This window comes from Lithobates pipiens, unplaced genomic scaffold, assembly GCF_037356315.1.
Source record: "Lithobates pipiens isolate NorthernLeopardFrog02 unplaced genomic scaffold, aLitPip1_a1.2 Scaffold_25, whole genome shotgun sequence".
NCBI lineage: Eukaryota > Metazoa > Chordata > Amphibia > Anura > Ranidae > Lithobates > Lithobates pipiens.
Window position 1 is genome coordinate 167,783,052 of NW_027507787.1, and position 20,048 is coordinate 167,803,099.

The window sequence follows — 20,048 nt, forward strand, 5'->3', positions numbered from 1 at the left end:
TTTGGTATGGTTCGGGGGGGGGGGGGGGTGCTCGCTCGCCACAAACACAACACTTGTGTTTCTGGTGCGGTTCCATTGACGTCTACTACTTGCAAATTGTGGGTAAAAAGTCCCTGACCCTTTCCAAAAATGCAATGGCCGCAAAATGCATAAATGTGAACTTGTACCATAGGAAGCCATGTGAAATGGACTGTAGTGCGTTTCTGCAGTCTGCAAAAAGCACTAAAAAATGCATATGTGTGAACCTAGGGTTAAAGTCTCATAAAAGCTATAAAACATAAGGTGCTCAGAAATTTTTGATCAGTGATGAGCTTGGGTTTGGTCCAGAGGTCAGTTGTCGTTTCAAGTCCTAAAAAAGGAGGCCACGCCCTCCAAATGCATTGTCCTGGCAACCGCTGTCCAATCGTGTCCCTAGGTGTCTCGCTGAGGTGGAAAATAGCATGCGCCATATAATCAGACTGGTGGTTTGTCAGCTGGGATAGCGGCCGCTCTTGGTTTAGGCTTCATGTACACACAGCCTACTTTTACGGAAAACACAACCCGCAGCAAAATCGCACTAAAGCAGGTGGTCATAACTTTCCTATCCTGAACGCAGTTCTTCAGCATTCAGGAGATAGAGGTTGGAGAGGTTGAAGCTCCACTAACCGCAGCAGCTCTTAACCCCCAGTAAAAGCCTATGTGTACATTGACAAAAACCTAAGGGCTCATGTACACTACAGCTTCTAAACTTAGGTTTGGGCACTTTTCGCCTTTTTTTTTGCCAAAACTCCTAAACTCAACTACATAAAAGCGATGTGTGCGTGTCAATGCACACATAGGCTTTTACTTGAGTTTAGAGGCTGCTGTGGTTAGGGGAGGTTCAACTTCCTTTAACCTTCTCCTGAATGCGGAAGAATTGTGTTCAGGATAGGAACGCTTTGACCGGGGCGAGGTGGTCGGGTGAGCCCTTAGGCATGTGACTCCTGTGTCCATGGCACTCCAGCCGATGGTCTGACAGATTACCAGCACTGTGGACTCAGCTACTCCATTGTCTGCAGACCAAGGGATCCTTCTGTGAAGTGTTATATTTGTGGTATCAAGTTTTAAATTGTGAGTGCATTTATTTATTTTAATTTACCCCAATAAACGTTTTAATACACTAGGGTGTGCTCTCTCCCTTTTTTGTTTTTTTGACATTTGCTGGACCTCCTGCTGCCTGTAGAGAGTAGCAGATCACTGACATGTGCATTTTCAAGGATATAACTGAACAATTATGGACTCTCCCAACAGTGGCGGCCCAGTCGCCATGGCAAACCCTATACTTCTGCCACTGTGGGGAGAGTCCATAATTGTTCAGTTATACCCTTGAAAATGCACATGTCAGTGATCTGCTACTTTCTACAGGCAGCAGGAGGTCCAGCAAATGTCAAAAAAACAAAAAAGGGAGAGAGCACACCCTAGTGTATTAAAACTTTTATTGGGGTAAATTAAAATAAATAAATGGGAGAAGCGGCAAGGGCAGTTGAGACTGAGCTCCCCAATCCTCAGCCAAACTGTAAGCAGGGAGCTTGTCACATTTATTATTTATTTAAGGTAATATAGTGTTGTCAATTTATTTACACAGCACTTTACATATACATTGGTCCCTACTCTCAAGGAGCTTACAAATCTAAGGTTCCTAACTCACAATAATATACTAGGGCCAATTTAGACAGAAGCCAATTAACATACCAGAATTTCTTTGAAGTGTGGGAGGAAACTGAAGAACCCAAAGGAAACCCATGCAGGCACAAGGAGAACATGCAAACTCCAGGCAGGTAGTGCCATGGTTGGGATTTGAGCCAGCAACCTCTTTTTACTGCTAGGCAAGAGTGGTACCCACTACAACACTGTGCTGCCCTTCCTTCTGGACCCACTGTGCCCCAGGAGGCAGCCATGTACTGGCCACCGGGACTACCGGGAGTTTCCCAGTGGGCCGATGGCTCAGTGGGCCACTCTGATGTAAAGGGGCTGCTGATGGGAAACTCTGATGTAAGGGGGTGCTGATGGGACACTCTGATGTAAGGGGGTGCTGATGGGACACTCTGATGTAAGGGGGTGCTGATGGGACACTCTGATGTAAGGGGGCTGGTAATGGGACACTCTGATGTAAAGGGGCTGGTAATGGGACACTCTGATGTAAGGGGGCTGGTAATGGGACACTCTGATGTAAGGGGGTTGGTGATGGGAACTCTGTTGTAAGGGGGCTGGTAATGGGACACTCTGATGTAAGGGGGCTGGTAATGGGACACTCTGTTGTAAGGGGGCTGGTGATGGGACACTCTGTTGTAAGGGGGCTGGTGATGGGACACTCTGTTGTAAGGGGGCTGGTGATGGGACACTCTGTTGTAAGGGGGCTGGTGATGGGACACTCTGATGTAAGGGAGTGCTGATGGGACACTCAAAATGTAAGTGTTCCGGTCTGGATGAAGTCCAGGGCCAAATTTCTGTCCCAGTCCAGCCCTGCCAGGAGGATTATTACATCTAAAGTGAAAGCACAGTGTGTGCTGTGCTCTTTATCTCCCCCTACAGTGCAGTACCTGGCAGGAAGAGGTAAGGTAAAGGACTGCCAATTTTTAAAAGACTATCTGTATGTATGTGTGTTCAGGGCCGGTGCTACCACTAGGCGGACTAGGCAGCCGCCTAGGGCGCACTTCCGCCTAGGGCGCCCCGCCACTGGTGACCCTTTTCCCCCTCTGTCTGCAGCCAGCAACTATGTCCGTCTCCACACAGCAGGTAGCCGCTCCCGAGGCCCTCCGTACAGTCTCAGAGGCGCAGTGGCTGCGGGTGGAGAACTCTGGTGCTGCCTGTGACCATCTAAAGGGATGCCGGGGATGCTCTTTGCTGGTGTTCTCACTTCATCCGGAGAACAGATATCCCACTAACACTGATCACTGTAGGAGGAGGGGGAGGGCGGGGGACTGAGCACACTTCACCTCTCCTTCCCGGGATCCTATTCAGTCTGGTGCCGGCTGGAGCTCTGTGGGAATCCACTGATAAGAGCCGCACGTGTGATCTCCTGAGAGCCAGAGAGACACAGAGTCCTCTCACTGGTTGTCATCCGCAGCTGACTGACTACCCATCACCATGGGGTAAGTGTGTGCCAGGACACCCCCCCCCCCCCCCCCCACCTGTATATGGTTCAGTCCTCCCACTATCACTTCTATGCAACTTTGTCTACTTTTGGTCACCGATGTGTAATAATGGGGGGGGGGGAGTCACCCTGTGTGGTAATATGTAATAATGGGGTTCCTCCTGTGTAGTGATGGAGTATTACTACCCTGTGTATTAATGTGGGGTTATCTGCAACTCTGTGCAGTAATTAAGGGGTCACCCCCGTGTAATAATGGGGGTCAACTATTGTGTCGTGACGAGGATTACCCCTGTATATTAATGTGGGGGTCACCGCTATGTATAAATGTAGGGCCACTCCATGTGTACTGATATGTAATAATGGGGTCACCCCATGTGTAGTGATGGAGGTCACGTTCCCTTTTCACTTTATTGAGGACTTGCTCCCCCTGAGGTGTATCAGAGTGTGTGTGTTCCTACGTATCGTGTTTTAGTGCCAGTTCACACTTGTGCGATGCCAGACATCACATGTAATTCGCAGCGCACTGCTGTTCACATTACATGCGATGTCTGTGCGGTTTGATATCAGCCATACAGATAGAATGGCTGATATCACACCGCATTCGGTCCAAACATGCACAGGACCCTTTTTTCTGTTCGGACCAGAATCGGATCGCATGTGTGTTCACACGTATGCCATCCGATTCATGTCCGAACTGTCAGTTCGCAGTGCGATACACGAACTGAAATGGGGGTGTCGTTAACATATAATGACACTCCCCAGCAGTTGGCATACGGCGGTGTGAACTGCCGTGCGTGTCGAGTGCGATGCAGGAACCCGCAGTTGATTTGCAGGGTTCTCGCATCGCACTAGTGTGAACCGGCACTTAAGGAAGCCTATTAATATCAATGGGCAGCCGTGTTTGCGTGAAACGTGCAATAAAGGTGCAAATGTGATTTTTGAAATCGCTTCACACCAATCTGAATTATATTGCAGTGCGGTCTGTTTTGGTGGGTGTGTTTGCTGCATGTGTGGGGATGCCATTAAAAAAAAAAAAAAATCAATGGATCCCATAAATTTCTGTATTTTCATGTAGTGTGGGAAAAGTGCAGAAATCATACAATCTGGTATCGTACGAAGAAATTTTTCAAGCATGTCCGATCGTATATATATCAGATGAACTATCATGATTGGCTCTGGAACGCTGTGTACAATCAGATTATCATACGATCGATTCAAAAGCAATATTTTTTGCTCTGATCATGTGTATGGGGGCTTAAATAAACAAAATATTGACTACCGGCTGCTGCCTCTGCAGCTGAAGAGGGTAGCAGTTGAGTGCTCAGCCATGGAGATTTATAGTTATGTAGCGGGAACAGGGCCGGTGCTACCACTAGGCAAACTAAACAGCCCCCTAGGGCGCACTGTTGCCTAGGGGCACCTGGTCACTGGTGTTCTACTCTTTTCTCTCTGCAGCAAGCAACTTAGCCTCAGCATCACCAGGCCGCCACTGCTCCGTTTGCACAAAGTGTCAGAGGCGCAGCGTTGGCAGAGGACTGTGTCTGTGTCCCAACTCCTGAATGAATGCAAGCAAACATTCATTGGTAGGCTGCATTGATGGGCGCTTCATTAAAAAGGTGGGGTATACATGGGCAGGGCAAAGGGGGTGGGGTCAGGGGTGGAGCCAAGGGGGCGGCAAAATGAGGTTTCGCCTAGGGTGTCAAAAATCCTTGCACCAGCCCTGTGTGTGTTAATATGTGTATATGTATATGTGTGTGCATATGTGCATTTATATATGTGTGTGTATACAGTATACGTGTGTGTATTATGTGTGTTTATATATGTGTATGTATGTGTGTGTTTTCGTACATGTGTGTTTACATGTACGTATGCACATTTTATATATGCGCTTTTAATCCTGACCCCCTATGTGTGTACAATCAGAACTGATTTTATTTTTCTTGCTTGTTCATAATAGCAGCAAAAAAAGTTGTTAAGTTGTCAGGAGGCAAAATATTGCCTCTTTACCGGCTGTCAAATGCCTCTGAAAAGTGATCTGAGCATGGATCGCTTTTCAGAGGCATTTGACAGCCGGTAAAGAGGCAATATGTTGCCTCCTGACCACCCGTTTTAACCCCCTAAAGCAGGGTTCCAACAAAAAAATATTAAAAGTCAGCAGCTACAAATACTGCAGCTGCTGACTTTTAATAATCGGACACTTACCTGTCTCAGATTCCAGCGATGCAGGGGAGCGAAGCTCCGCTCGTCTCCCCCTCCTCTCTGCAGCGCCGGCATTGACACTGTGGGCACCCAGCTGTGGCTTCACAGACGGGCATGCATTGTGAATGCGCGAGCCTCAATGTGTGCTGTGACTGGCCGGGTAATTGCCGAGAGGGAGGGGGGAGAGGTGATCTTGCTTCCGGCGCCGCGGTGCCCTAGGAGGAAGTGGGAGCTGAAACCCTGAAAAAAGAGGGTTTCCACTCCCCTCCAAAAAAATGACATGCCAAATGTGGCATGTCAGGGGGTCACCTTAAAGCGGAAGTTCAATTTTTGGGTGGAACTCCGCTTTAAATACATCATCACTATGCTGCAACTGCGTGCAATGCACACAGTTGCAGAGTGGTTGCAGTGCAGTCCCATTCACCTAGGGCAGTGATGGCGAACCTTGGCACCCCAGATGTTTTGGAACTACATTTCCCATGATGCTCATGCACTCTGCAGTGTAGCTGAGCATCATGGGAAATCTAGTTCCAAAACATCTGGGGTGCCAAGTTTCGCCATCACTGACCTAGGGGTATACTTCAAGGGTGCTCTGACTGCTAAAAGATTGAGAAACACTCAATCGGAGGAAAGGGCCCTGTCCGGGGGTCAAGGGGCCCTTCATGGTTTCTTGCATTGGGCCCTGAAGGTCCTAGTTATGCCACTGCCCTGACAGGGTCATGTGAGGTGTCATTAGTGCAAGACTGGTGCTAACTATACTGTAGATCTTTCATAGTATCAAAACGGAACGCATATGTAGGAAATAAAAAAAAAGAAAAAGTGAATTCTCATTTTTTCAGTTATGCATATATATATATATATATATTTATTCAGTTATATATATATATATATATATATATATATATATATATATATATATATATATATATATATATATATATATATATATATATATATATATATATATATATATATATATATATATATATATATATATATATATATATATATATAAAAGGGAGGGGAAGATGAGGGAGGTTTAATTTCTATCCAAAGTTCTCAGTGTTCCAGTTCCCATTAATAATACTTTTTAAATCCCACCTAAAAAAGAACACAGTGAAACTCATTACTCATTACATTACTTATAAACATGAAACATCCTCTAGGCATTGACAGAAAAATGACATGTACTATCCTGCATGCTTTAAAATGTGTGTAAAGGTAAAAGCCTTTTTTCTTTTTTTTCTTCTAATGATGAAAGAAATTTGGAACCCTATAGTTATCCTAATGTTATAGGGTGTGACAGTGCGAGGCCCTGCCACTGTGGAAATGGCTGGAAGAAAGGACACAAAGATGTGTGTGTGTGTGGAGTGTGGGACCCCAGAGTATTTCAAAGCGTCTTAAAAGTGAAGAATTGTCCAACACAGTGTCCAGGTTTTGTTGAAGACCAGCAGGTTGTGTTCAGCCCGAAAACTTGAGGATAGCTCAGGGCAGTTGCTGCCATTTGGAGATAGCGTCTTTGTGTGAATATAGTGGTGTGCTCCAGCTATGAGGAGTGACTTGCTCAAGAGATGAGACCCTATGTTGGGTGAACTTCTTGTCCACAGGACTGGGAAAGCCAGGGCAGCTGCATGGGTACAGAGAGCCTGGGAACGCTGAGCGAATTCGGGGGGAGGGCTGGAGGAGGTCTAAGTACCCAAGAGGTATGTAAGAACCTGTGGTCTGGAGAACCAGTGCAGAGGGTGGACTAAGCCCCTGTACACACGGTCGGAGATTTCCACAACCAAATCCGTTGGATTTTGCCTGTCGGATTTTGTCCGTCGGATCTTGTCCGAAACTGTTGCATACACACGGTCGGGCCAAGTTGGCGAAAAATCCGATCTTTCAGAATGTGATGACGTCATTTCGTTACGATGGGACTACATTCAGGCTAGTAGCCAATAGCTTTGATGTAGGAATTTGATCTGAGCATGCGTGGCACTTGGTCCGATGAAAATGCTCTACACATGATCGGATTAGGTCCGTCCGGCCCAGTTGGTCGGGAAATATTTCCAAAATGTTGGAAAATTGGGTCGGACGGAGATTCGGACGGAATCAGTCCGATGCATACCACACACAGTCGGATTATCTGACAACACGGTCCGATAAGACGCAATCCGACAGATTATCCGACCGTGTGTACAAGGGCTTAGAGTGGACTAACATTTTCTCATCATGTATGGTTGTTGGAGAAGAACTCCTGCGTGAGCAGCTAGTTTGTGAACTTTTTTTTTCTTTTGTAATAAAAGTGGGCTCCTGTCCCCACATGTAGTTGTGGCTGACGTGTACTCACTTTACCTTTATGCTGGCAGGAGATCGGCGACTGACTCTACGATTATCTGGCAGAGGAATTGGCCATTAGAAGGACACAGTGTGCATCATCGTCCACAAAAATTTGGGTAAGCGGAAGATCATTTCCCGGTTTGTGCCGCACAAGCTGACAGACGAACAGAAAGCAAAACGGATGGAAACCTCTGGGGATTTCATTAACATGTATGATCGGGATCCATCCTTTCTGCCGACCATCATCACAGGGGATGCGCCAATTCTTGGCTCAGCGTGGTGTACCTGTTCTCGATCCTCCCGCTGATCCCACCTGAAGAGCGTCATGAAAGGCGTACATTTTGCAGACATGGTGGCAATCCGAGAACGTGTGACAGCGGTTCTGCAATTGATTCCTAAACAGGCCTTTGTCGACAGTTTCTAGAAGCTTTATGAACATTGCCATAAGTGTGTTGTGAAGGATGATTATTTTGAAGGCCACTAAATGAAATTTGTTTGTATCTTCTGTTTTGTTTGTTTTCTGATACCAGTCACCATTTTACATTTCACATTGCATTTTGGATAGGGATATTTAACTAGGATGTCTAGGTTCCTAGGATTTGCAGGTTTTTCATGCAAAAGGATCTCCACCATTAGTGTGTAACTGGGGGAATTTGAGATAGAAGTGCCACACCAAAATGTAATTATCCAGGCGCAGATTTATTCCAAGATAAAATTAAATAAAACTTGTAACAAATCTGATGCATTTTGGGGCTCAAAATTCACCTCTCATCAAGGAGTAAAGTGTATTAAATGTACATCATAAAAAACTAAAGAAATGGTGTATTTTATGCTGTTTATACTCACTCCATCCCTGTGAGATTCATTTTGTGTTTTGCAAAAAACCTGATTGATCCTGCTGCTTTCGATCTCCCCCTTCTGTCCATGTCCCCAATTCAGCTAGGGATTTTGCAAAGAACTGCTTGCAGCTCTGCACGTGCTCAGTTTTCAGTGAGTTTATATGCTGATCATTTCCTCCCTATCACATCTGAGCAGGCCATGTGGCTATAGAGTCACACATGTGGACGTATACACAGTGGGAAATAACAGCTGACTCCCTCCCTCCCCCTCTATGCCCACTAACCAGCTAAACAAAATGGGATGGGATATTACATTTAGATCAGGGGTCGGGAACCTATGGCTCTCAAGCCAGATGTGGCTCTTTTGATGGTTGCATCTGGCTCTCACCTCTCAATCCGCGGATTGCGTGGTGCGCTGATCCGTGGATTGAGCCCATAGGAAAGGCCGCAGCTTCGGCCTAGCTCCAGAGCTGTGGCCATCTTGGTACACCCGGCGGCTGCCTAGGTGAGCGGCGTGCTGACGTAATCATCACCCACCTCAACTGCTTGTGGATCTGCCTGCCTGTGTAGTGGTAAGCAAGCAGACAATCGTAGGGGAGATGTGGATATTACAGTGGGGGAGATGATGTGGATATTACAGTTATAATTGAAATTAGTCGAATAATCGATAAAAAAAAAAAATTGTTTTAAACATATTGTATGGCTCTCACAGAATTACATTTTAAAATATATGGCATTCATGGCTCTCTCAGCCAAAAAGGTTCCCTACCCCTGATTTAGATTGATGGAGGCTTCATCTCCCTCATATTCTAAGACACAGGCTGGAGGGTAGTGACAGCCTGTGATCAGTAGAAATCTGCCCACACCATGTTTTTGGCAAAAAAACAAAAAAAAGTAAAGATTTGATTTAAAATACATATTTGTACAACAATTTAAAACAGTTTGATATTCATTTTTTTTCACACTGTATTCCAAAGACAGTTTTTTTATTTTGAACATGTGACCAGCAGCAAAGGTCTAGAAGCTCCTCCTACTTATGTTTCCCTGCAGACAGGCTGAGAGAGAGCTGGGTCATGTGACAAATGTACATCGATTAGGAAAAAAGTTTTTTTTAATTAAACTAATTACAGTGCCATCATCCACATACAGAAATAGAAGGGACAATGTACATTAAACAGTATGCGGTTGATTTACTAAAACTGGAGAGTGCAAAATCTGGTGCAGCTCTGCATAGAAACCAATCGGCTTCCACGTTTTATTGTCAAAGCTTAACTAAACAAGCTGAAGTTAGAAGCTGATTGGTTTCTATGCAGAGCTGCACCAGGTTTTGCACTCTCTAGTAAACCCTGCGTGTTTAGTATTACTTTAAATGCTGGTATTAAATTCACAGAGATGTTGTACAATGGTTACAATGTAAAATGGATTTTGACCAAACTGTTAAAAAACAAAGTTGGCCACCACTGGTTCAGGCCTTGTTTTTTGTGTCATCAAACAACGTGTTAGATTGTAACCATTGTCCAGCATCTCTGTAAATTCATTATTGCCATTAAAGCCCTGATGAAGATGCTGTGTTAAGCCCTGAAAAGTGTTGGCTTGGTGACAAAATGTATTTTACCTTGGAATAAATCTGGGTCTGGACAATTGAACTTTGCTGTGGTGTTTCGATCTCAAATTCCCTAGGATTTTTTATAAAAAAAATTAGCTGTCAGTGTTCCTGATGATGAGAATCACTCTTTTTTTTCTTGGTGGCATTTTCCCCCAGTACAACAATTAAATGGGTAATGTAATTTTTTTTTTGTTGTTATGTGAACAGGAGGTAAGGAGAAATCCTTTAGTGAGGACACCTGTTCTAGTGACGACTAAGGGGGGAATTAGTAAGTGAATGTGGGGGTAAGCGTGAGATAATCATGACTCACATGGAGGCACCATCCCTAGTAGAAACAAAATTTAGAGAATAACGTGGATTGGGACTTTGCATGTGCCCCGGTAGAGTAAAGATAATGATTTAAGACACAATGGGGGTTATTTACAAAAGGCAAATCAACTTTGCACAAGTGCAAACTACAAGTGCAAAGTGCACTTGAAATTGCATTGAAAGTGCACTTGGAAGTGCAGTCAGCGCTACCTGTTTTGCAAGAACCCACTTGGGACATTAGATGGAACAGGGGGCATGACAGGGGACATTACATGGAACAGGGGACAGGACAGGGAACATAACATGGGACAGGGGACATGACATGGGACAGGGGATAGTACATGGGAAAGGGGACATGACAGGGGACATGACATGGGACATTACATGGGACAGGGGACATGACATGGGACAGGGGATAGTACATGGGAAAGGGGACATGACAGGGGACATGACATGGGACATTACATGGGACATAACAGGGGACATTACATATGGCAGGGGGCATTACATGGGACAGGGGACATTACTTGGGGCAGGGGACATGACAGGGGACATTACATGGGACAGGGGACATGACAGGAGACATTACATGGGACAGGGGACAAGACAGGGGGCATTTCATGGGACAGTGGACATTACATGGGACAGGGGACATGACAGGGGACATTACATGGGACAGGGGACATGACAGGGGGCATTACATGGGACAGGGGACATGACAGGGGACAGTACATGGGGAAGGGGACATGATAGGGGACATTACATGGCACAGGGGACATGACAGGGGACATTACATGGGACAGGGGACATTACAGGGGACATGACAGGGGACATTACATGGGACAGGGGACATTACAGGGGGCATTACATGGGACAGGGGACAAGACAGGGGACATTACATGGGACAGTGGACATTACATGGGACAGGGGACATGACAGGGGACATTACATGGGATAGGGGACATTACATAGGACAGGAGACATAACAGGGGACATTACATGGGACAGGGGGCATGACAGGGGACATTACATGGGACAGGGGACATGACAGGGGGCATTACATGGGACAGAGGACATGACATGGGACAGGGGACATGACAGGGGACATTACATGGGACAGGGGACATTCCATGGGACAGGGGATATGACATGGGACAGGGGATATGACATGGGACATTACATGGGACAGGGGACATTACATGGGACAGGGGACATGACAAGGGACATTACATGGGACAGGGGACATTACATGGGACAGGGGACATGACAGGGGACATAACATGGGACAGGGGACATGGCATGGGACATGATAGGGGACATTAAATGGGACAGGGGGCATGACAGGGGACATGACAGGGGACATTACATGGGACAGGAGACATGACAAAGGACAGGGGACAGTACATGGGACAGGGTACATTACATGGGAATTTCCATGGGACAGGGGACATTACATGGGACATGACAGGGGACATTACATGGGACAGGGGACATTACATGGGACAGGGGGCATGACATGGGACAGAGGACATTACATGGGAAAGGGGACTTGGGACATGACAATGGACATTACACGGGACAGGGGACATGACAGGGGCCATTAAATGGGACAGGGGACATGACAGGGCCCATGACAGGGGGCATTACATGGGACAGGGGACATGACATGGGAACAGGGGACATTACATGGGACAGGGGACATGACAGTGGACATTACATTGGACAGGGGACATGTTAGGGGATATTACATGGGACAGGTGACATCACATGGGACATTACATGTGACAGGGAACATGACAGGGGACATGACATGGGACAGGGGACATTGCATTGGACAGGGGAAATTACAGGGCACATTGCATGGGACAGAGCACATTACATGGGACAGGGGACATGACAGGGGACATTACATGGGACAGTGCACATTACATGGGACAGGGGACATTACATTGGGCAGGGGACATGACAGGGGACATTACATGGGAAAGGGGACATTACATGGGACAGAGCACATTACATGGGACAGGGAACATTACATAGGACAGGGGAGATTATAGGGGACATGACATAAGTGAATGTGGGGGTAAGCGTGAGATAATCATGACTCACACGGAGGCACCATCCCTAGTAGAAACAAAATTTAGAGAATAACGTGGATTGGGACTTTGCATGTGCCCCGGTAGAGTAAAGATAATGATTTAAGACACAATGGGGGTTATTTACAAAAGGCAAATCAACTTTGCACAAGTGCAAACTACAAGTGCAAAGTGCACTTGAAATTGCATTGAAAGTGCACTTGGAAGTGCAGTCAGCGCTACCTGTTTTGCAAGAACCCACTTGGGACATTAGATGGAACAGGGGGCATGACAGGGGACATTACATGGAACAGGGGACAGGACAGGGAACATAACATGGGACAGGGGACATGACAGGGGACATTACATGGGACAGGGGACATGACATGGGACAGGGGATAGTACATGGGAAAGGGGACATGACAGGGGACATGACATGGGACATAACAGGGGACATTACATATGGCAGGGGGCATTACATGGGACAGGGGACATTACTTGGGGCAGGGGACATGACAGGGGACATTACATGGGACAGGGGACATGACAGGAGACATTACATGGGACAGGGGACAAGACAGGGGGCATTTCATGGGACAGTGGACATTACATGGGACTGGGGACATGACAGGGGACATTACATGGGACAGGGGACATGACAGGGGGCATTACATGGGACAGGGGACATGACAGGGGACAGTACATGGGGAAGGGGACATGATAGGGGACATTACATGGCACAGGGGACATGACAGGGGACATTACATGGGACAGGGGACATTACAGGGGACATGACAGGGGACATTACATGGGACAGGGGACATTACAGGGGGCATTACATGGGACAGGGGACAAGACAGGGGGCATTACATGGGACAGTGGACATTACATGGGACAGGGGACATGACAGGGGACATTACATGGGATAGGGGACATTACATAGGACAGGAGACATAACAGGGGACATTACATGGGACAGGGGGCATGACAGGGGACATTACATGGGACAGGGGACATGACAGGGGGCATTACATGGGACAGAGGACATGACATGGGACAGGGGACATGACAGGGGACATTACATGGGATAGGGAACATGACAGGGGCATGACAGGGGACATGACATGGGACAGGGGCATGGCATGGAACAGGGGACATGACATGGGACAGGGGACATTACATGGAACACGGGACATGACAGGGGACATTACATGGGACAAGTGACATTACATGGGACAGGGGACATTACATGCGACATTACATGGGACAGGGAGCATGACATGGGACAGGGGACATTACATGGGACAGGGCACATGGCAGAGGACATTACATGGGACAGGGGACATTCCATGGGACAGGGGATATGACATGGGACAGGGGATATGACATGGGACATTACATGGGACAGGGGACATTACATGGGACAGGGGACATGACAAGGGACATTACATGGGACAGGGGACATTACATGGGACAGGGGACATGACAGGGGACATAACATGGGACAGGGGACATGGCATGGGACAGGGGACATGATAGGGGGCATTAAATGGGACAGGGGGCATGACAGGGGACATTACATGGGACAGGAGACATGACAAAGGACAGGGGACAGTACATGGGACAGGGTACATTACATGGGAATTTCCATGGGACAGGGGACATGACATGGGACAGGGGACATGACAGGGGACATTACATGGGACAGGGGACATTACATGGGACAGGGGGCATGACATGGGACAGAGGACATTACATGGGAAAGGGGACTTGGGACATGACAATGGACATTACATGGGACAGGGGACATGACAGGGGCCATTAAATGGGACAGGGGACATGACAGGGCCCATGACAGGGGGCATTACAGGGGACATGACATGGGAACAGGGGACATTACATGGGACAGGGGACATGACAGGGGACATTACATTGGACAGGGGACATGGGACATGTTAGGGGATATTACATGGGACAGGTGACATCACATGGGACATTACATGTGACAGGGAACATGACAGGGGACATGACATGGGACAGGGGACATTGCATTGGACAGGGGAAATTACAGGGCACATTGCATGGGACAGAGCACATTACATGGGACAGGGGACATTACATGGGACAGTGCACATTACATGGGACAGGGGACATTACATTGGGCAGGGGACATGACAGGGGACATTACATGGGAAAGGGGACATTACATGGGGCAGAGCACATTACATGGGACAGGGAACATTACATAGGACAGGGGAGATTATAGGGGACATGACAGGGGACATTACACGGGACAGGGGAACATGACAGGGGACATTACATGGGACAGAGCACATTACACGGGACAGGGGACATTACATGGGCCAGGGGACATGACATGGGACAGGGGACATTACATAGGACAGGGGACATGTCATGGGACAGAGGACATGACAAGGGACAGCGGACATGACAGGGGGCTTTGAATCTGAGCATGCGTGAGTTTTTGCGTGTCGGACCTGCATACACACGAACGCATTTTCGGATAGGAACTTTTTCCAACCGAAAAATTGAGAACATGCTCTCAATCTTTTGCTGGCCGAAATTCGGCCAGCAAAAGTCCGATGGAGCATACACATGATCGCATTTCCGACCAAAAGCTCTCATAGGTCTTTTGCTGGCCGAATTTCCAATCGTATGTATGCAGCATTATAAAGTGATTAGTGCTAAAATATATGTGCTGTCACTGTACTATCACAGCAGAAGCGGAGGCCCGCCAGGGGCGCACGCCCCCTGTAGACGGAAGTGCAAAATCACATATATATACATGTGATTCTGCACAGGAGAGCTGCCCTGTAGCAGTAAGGCTGCTATGGGGCGGACAGCAAGTGGTTAAAGATTAAAAATTAAAACAAAGCGAGGGAGAATTCATTCTTGCTGTTTTTCCATTAAAAGATTTCTTCTTATTTCCTTCTCAGGTGACCACTGTCTGTTTTTGCATTTTCCATTATTTTTGGCTCCAATGAGAAAAAGAAGGGTGAGTTTTCTAACACAGACAGCAATAAAAACTCTCTGTGACTTACTCTATGTAAAACTATAAAGCAGATTGTGTATACCGTATATTGTATCAATGTTATAATAAACTGGAGATTTCCATAAAGCCTTCCTTCACTGACCTCAATTTCCAGGTCATGGGAGTCACAGGTGAACCACTTACGCCAAACCCTCAAAACGACATGGGTCTCATTGCGGCTTAGTTCGAGCAGTTCATAGTCTTGGGACTTGTCCATCACGGGAGGCCATTCATCTTTGAAATGAGCATCCTACAATGGATCATACTTCTCTTAGCAAATTTTAAAGCTACCACATTCAAATATCTATAGTACTGTATATTGTTAGAGGGAGATTCAAGTTAAATTAAAGCAGTATTAAACCCAAAAGCAAACATTTATTATAATGCAGTCTACCAATTTTTAGATGTGATAGCTGAATTCATTTTCTTTTTTAGTCTTTCTTTCTTCTGTTTTCATCTGTTGATTCAGCCAGTAACTCTGCTGTTTTTCAGAAGCTCAAGCTCTCCAGCAGAATGTATCAATTTACATGGATGAGACCATTCAACACTGATGGAATACAGGAGGCGTTTTACTGGCCAGATCACAAAGTGAGAACAAAGGGAGGCGGTTGGTGACGGGATATTCAGAGTCGGTTCTCCACACTGTAATGTAAAGGGACACTGTGATATATAGGACACTGCACTGTAAAGGGACACTATAATGATTAAAGTGCCCTTTTACAGTGCAACAGTGCCCTTAGCAATCACATCCCCTCATCACAGTGCCCCTTACGGTCATGCCCCCTCTCCTTTTTCTCGTTAATCACAGTGCCCCTTGCTGTCATGCCCCCTCCCATTTTTTTCTCTAATCACAGTGCCCCTTGCTATCATGCCCCCTCCCCTTTTTCTCTCTAATCAAAGTGCCCCCTTTTAACGCTCTGCCTACCCTGCACAGTCCTACCTTCTGCAGGGCAGAGGCAGGGCTCAGCCTGTGTGTCCTCTCCAAGGTCTCCCGCCCTGCCACAATGTCATCCTATCAGGGTAGGGGATGGGAAAAGATGCAGATCTGATTACCCTCTTGTTAATATGAAAATACTCCCCCTCTCTTTGCATATCTCTGGCTCGCTCAGCTGGTAGAAAGATATCGTTGGAGGGGCGGAGAATCTGGGAGAGGTAAGTGGGGACTGTGGCTTGTGTTAGCCATGTCTAGGCCGCGGTCGCCGCTTACCTCCACTGTGCGGCCCAGTCATAACAGGCCGCTCTTGTTAGGACATGTGGCTCGGTGGCAAATGCCAGTGTGCCCTATGGCCAGTCCAGGACTATAATGAAACATTCAGTAGCCAAATATATCTTTGATGGCACATCTACTTACTGAGAGCTTCATTCAGGTATTGATGTAGTTCACTAGCTCTCCCCGCTCCCCTTTGTTAGTAATAAAGGATAATTTAAGTTGAGTGCTATTTTCTACCATTTCTACCCCAGCAACTCTGGTAACAACTGGCACTTTCAGCAATGTGAATAGAGGGATTAACATACATCTTGACACAAAACCAAGGATGGGGTTTTGTTGCTAGAATTGGGGGGGTTCTAAAACTTTCACACGTCATTCCTTTTCATGGATAATCAACATCTACTTTGACATCTACTTTGACATATTCCATGGGGGTTCAGTTAAGGTACCTGTTCACCTGTGTGGATATCAATGTTGGGGTATATTCCTGACACTCATTCGAACTGAAGAAGTGGCTTGGATAAGCTACAAAACATCTTCAATGTTACAGGAAAAATACAAATGAATGTGACTAAATACTACAAGCCATTTTTCTGATATTTTGGGAAGGGTCCTGAGTTTTGGAGAAATGCATTCGCGTAAATGAAGAAGTGGAAATTAGGAAATTAGGGGGGTTTATTGTTTATTTGAGGGTGCAAAAATCTCCTTTGGGTTACAAAAATTTCAACTATCCTTGATCGGTTCTTGTGCCAAAAAAACGTATTAGCCTGTTTATTTTATGACATTCTTTTTTTTCATGGAAAGAAACCATTGTGAGAAAACAATAAAATAATAATAATACAAAATAATAAAGCAAAAGGACACAAATTATCAAATACACACGAAAAAGAAAAAAAAAACACACATACCAAAAACACTGACTGAAATAATCAAAACTACCCTTATTACACCTCCAAAAAAACGTCAACTCCAAATCAAGAAAAATAAAAGAGAATTCTAATACATTATAGATTTTAGTAATTAGTGACATTCAACTGGACGTGTTCTGTAATATTGAAGACATTTCATTATCCAAGCCCCTTTTTAGTTCTACTTACATAAAATAATAAGTTTTACTTACATAGAAAAATTGTTTGTCCTCTTCATCCCATCCACCCACAGCAAAATCACTTGTGTTCAGTTCTCCATCAGGGCTCAGGCCCAAAACTACCCAAGTTGCTAAAGGTGTCTGAGCCTCTATTGAGATTTCCTGCAACTCTCGGTCATATCCCCACTTCAGCAGCACCACATTTTCATTTTCAGAAGATGTCATCTCCCTGGAAAATGGCATACCAATTGGCCCCAATGATCCCAGGATTGGGACCACCCAAGAGAAAAGTATCCAAACATTCCAAGGCATTGAGAGTCTCCTAGTCTTTACGGTTATGTGTTTTAGAGACGCAGAGCATGATGGGGCTCTGGATCTTAGAATGTTTTGTATTGACGAGGAGAGGCTTTTATAAGATCCTACTGGAGATATCGATTTCACCTAATAATGCCTGCTTTCCTGCTTGGGTGATGTAAGACATATCTCAAACATAGTTGTTTTTCACAACAGAAATATCATATTTTGTCACAGTTAGATAACATTGTTTTTAGAAACAGGAAATGAGTTTAAGGATTTTAAGCTTGGTTGCCCACCATTGCCAAGAATTGCATAATGAGCCAATTCTGAGAACCATATCCTTTAAAGTTATATTTTGGAAAAATTATAACTTGCAATATTTCAAACACAATTTAATTAATTTGAATGCAAGAAAACACAATAGATAACCCGATTTTTGGTACAATATAAAAGATGGTATGCCGCGTAAATAGATACCAAACATGTCACACTTTAAAATTGCACATACTCGTGGAATGGCGCCAAACTACAAGCTATACTTTAAACATCACTTTTTTTCTATACATTTTTTCTTTTTTGATCACTTTTATTCCTATTACATGGCATGTAAACATCCCTTGTAATAGGAATAGGACATGACACTTCCTCTTTATAAAGAAATCTGGGATCTATAAGTCCCCACATCTCTGTTCTATGCTGGAAAGCCTGAGATAAAAAAAAAACTGATCTCATGCTTTCCAGCACAAAAAAATGTCAGTGTTTACATCTGGCAGAGCCGGAAGTGACGTCACAGCGTCACTTCCGGCCTCCAAGGGTCATCGAGATGGCTGGGGACCATCTGGTCTCCGGCCAACTCTATGGTAAACCACAGCCAGTCTCCAGTTCCTCGATCTCATGGGAGAGACCAGAGAAGCACCAGGGAAGCACCAGAGGGTGGTGGGAAGGGGAGTCCACATGTAAAAGAAAATATGTGGATAAACAGCAACTAAGATGGCTTTTACACTGTAGAGAATCTCTGGCTCAAAAAAAGATATCTGGATGATGCCTGTTGCTGCAGGCATGATTCAGATATCTCCACTCAAAGTACATGATGTCATATGATGTCCACGTGGAGGAAGTGGTTAATATGTGTGTCCCATCAGGGAGATTTTGCTTTATTTCTTTTCCCAGAGAAACAGCAGGAAATAATAGAAAACTCTCTCCAAATCGGCGGGGATATCCCCTCTTAGATAATTGCCTTTACAACATGTGCCTCTATTTGAAGATTTATCCTCACCTCCCGTCAGTGGCAGCCCAACCATTAGGGACGCAGGGGCAGCCCTAATCCATGCACCGGCCCCTAATATACATGCAGGGAGCTGGATGCATGGATTCCAATCAGGTTTTTTTTGTTTTTAATTTTTTTTTTTAGAAGCACATTAATAGAGCCTGTGGCTCTAATCGGCCTAAAAAAGGGGGAGGGGGGCTCAGGGGCAGAGCACTGCGCTCTGAACCCACTCAGTTGTGTGACAATAGCAAATTAATATTCGCTATTGTCTTCTTGATTCTTCTCCCAGCCAATCAGGAAGCGGGTTCTAAGAGCTGACTGGCCGAGAGGAGTAGCGATTGTATTGGCCGCCAAGCGAAGGAGGAGGGAAGCCAACAAGGACAAAGCCGCTGTGAAGCCAGAGATGCAGGGTGAAGCTGCCAAGGAGGAAGCCGCTGCTGAGGAGTCTGGGGATGGGGATGGACGAGTGACCGAGGGGGGGGGGGTATGGCGAAGGGGTGGCGATGAGTGTCTTGTTTGTCGTCCCATTATAGTATACAGCACCAGTCGCCACTGCCTTCAGTTCTTATGCCAACTCTAAGTTTGGATTTTCCAATACTTTCTGTACCAGAGACAATTGTCACCAGCACAAGAACCATTTAGACTGGTTATGGTAATGACTGTTGCCTCTCTT

The 20,048-nt window shown here is 45.9% G+C and overlaps 1 protein-coding gene across 1 annotated transcript in view; it reads right to left on the reverse strand.

Moving 5' to 3' along the window:
* LOC143930641 (putative DBH-like monooxygenase protein 2) overlaps nucleotides 1-18,209 on the reverse strand; it is a 79,752-nt gene extending 61,543 nt beyond the window's left edge. Inside the window, exons 1-2 of the mRNA XM_077455135.1 lie at nucleotides 17,845-18,209; nucleotides 15,618-15,764 (exon numbers count right to left, since the gene is read on the reverse strand). Coding sequence (XP_077311261.1) covers nucleotides 15,618-15,764; nucleotides 17,845-18,123 — 426 coding nt within the window. The 5' untranslated portion in view covers nucleotides 18,124-18,209. The remainder of the gene's footprint in view (nucleotides 1-15,617; nucleotides 15,765-17,844) is intronic.
* Nucleotides 18,210-20,048: the final 1,839 nt, after the last annotated feature.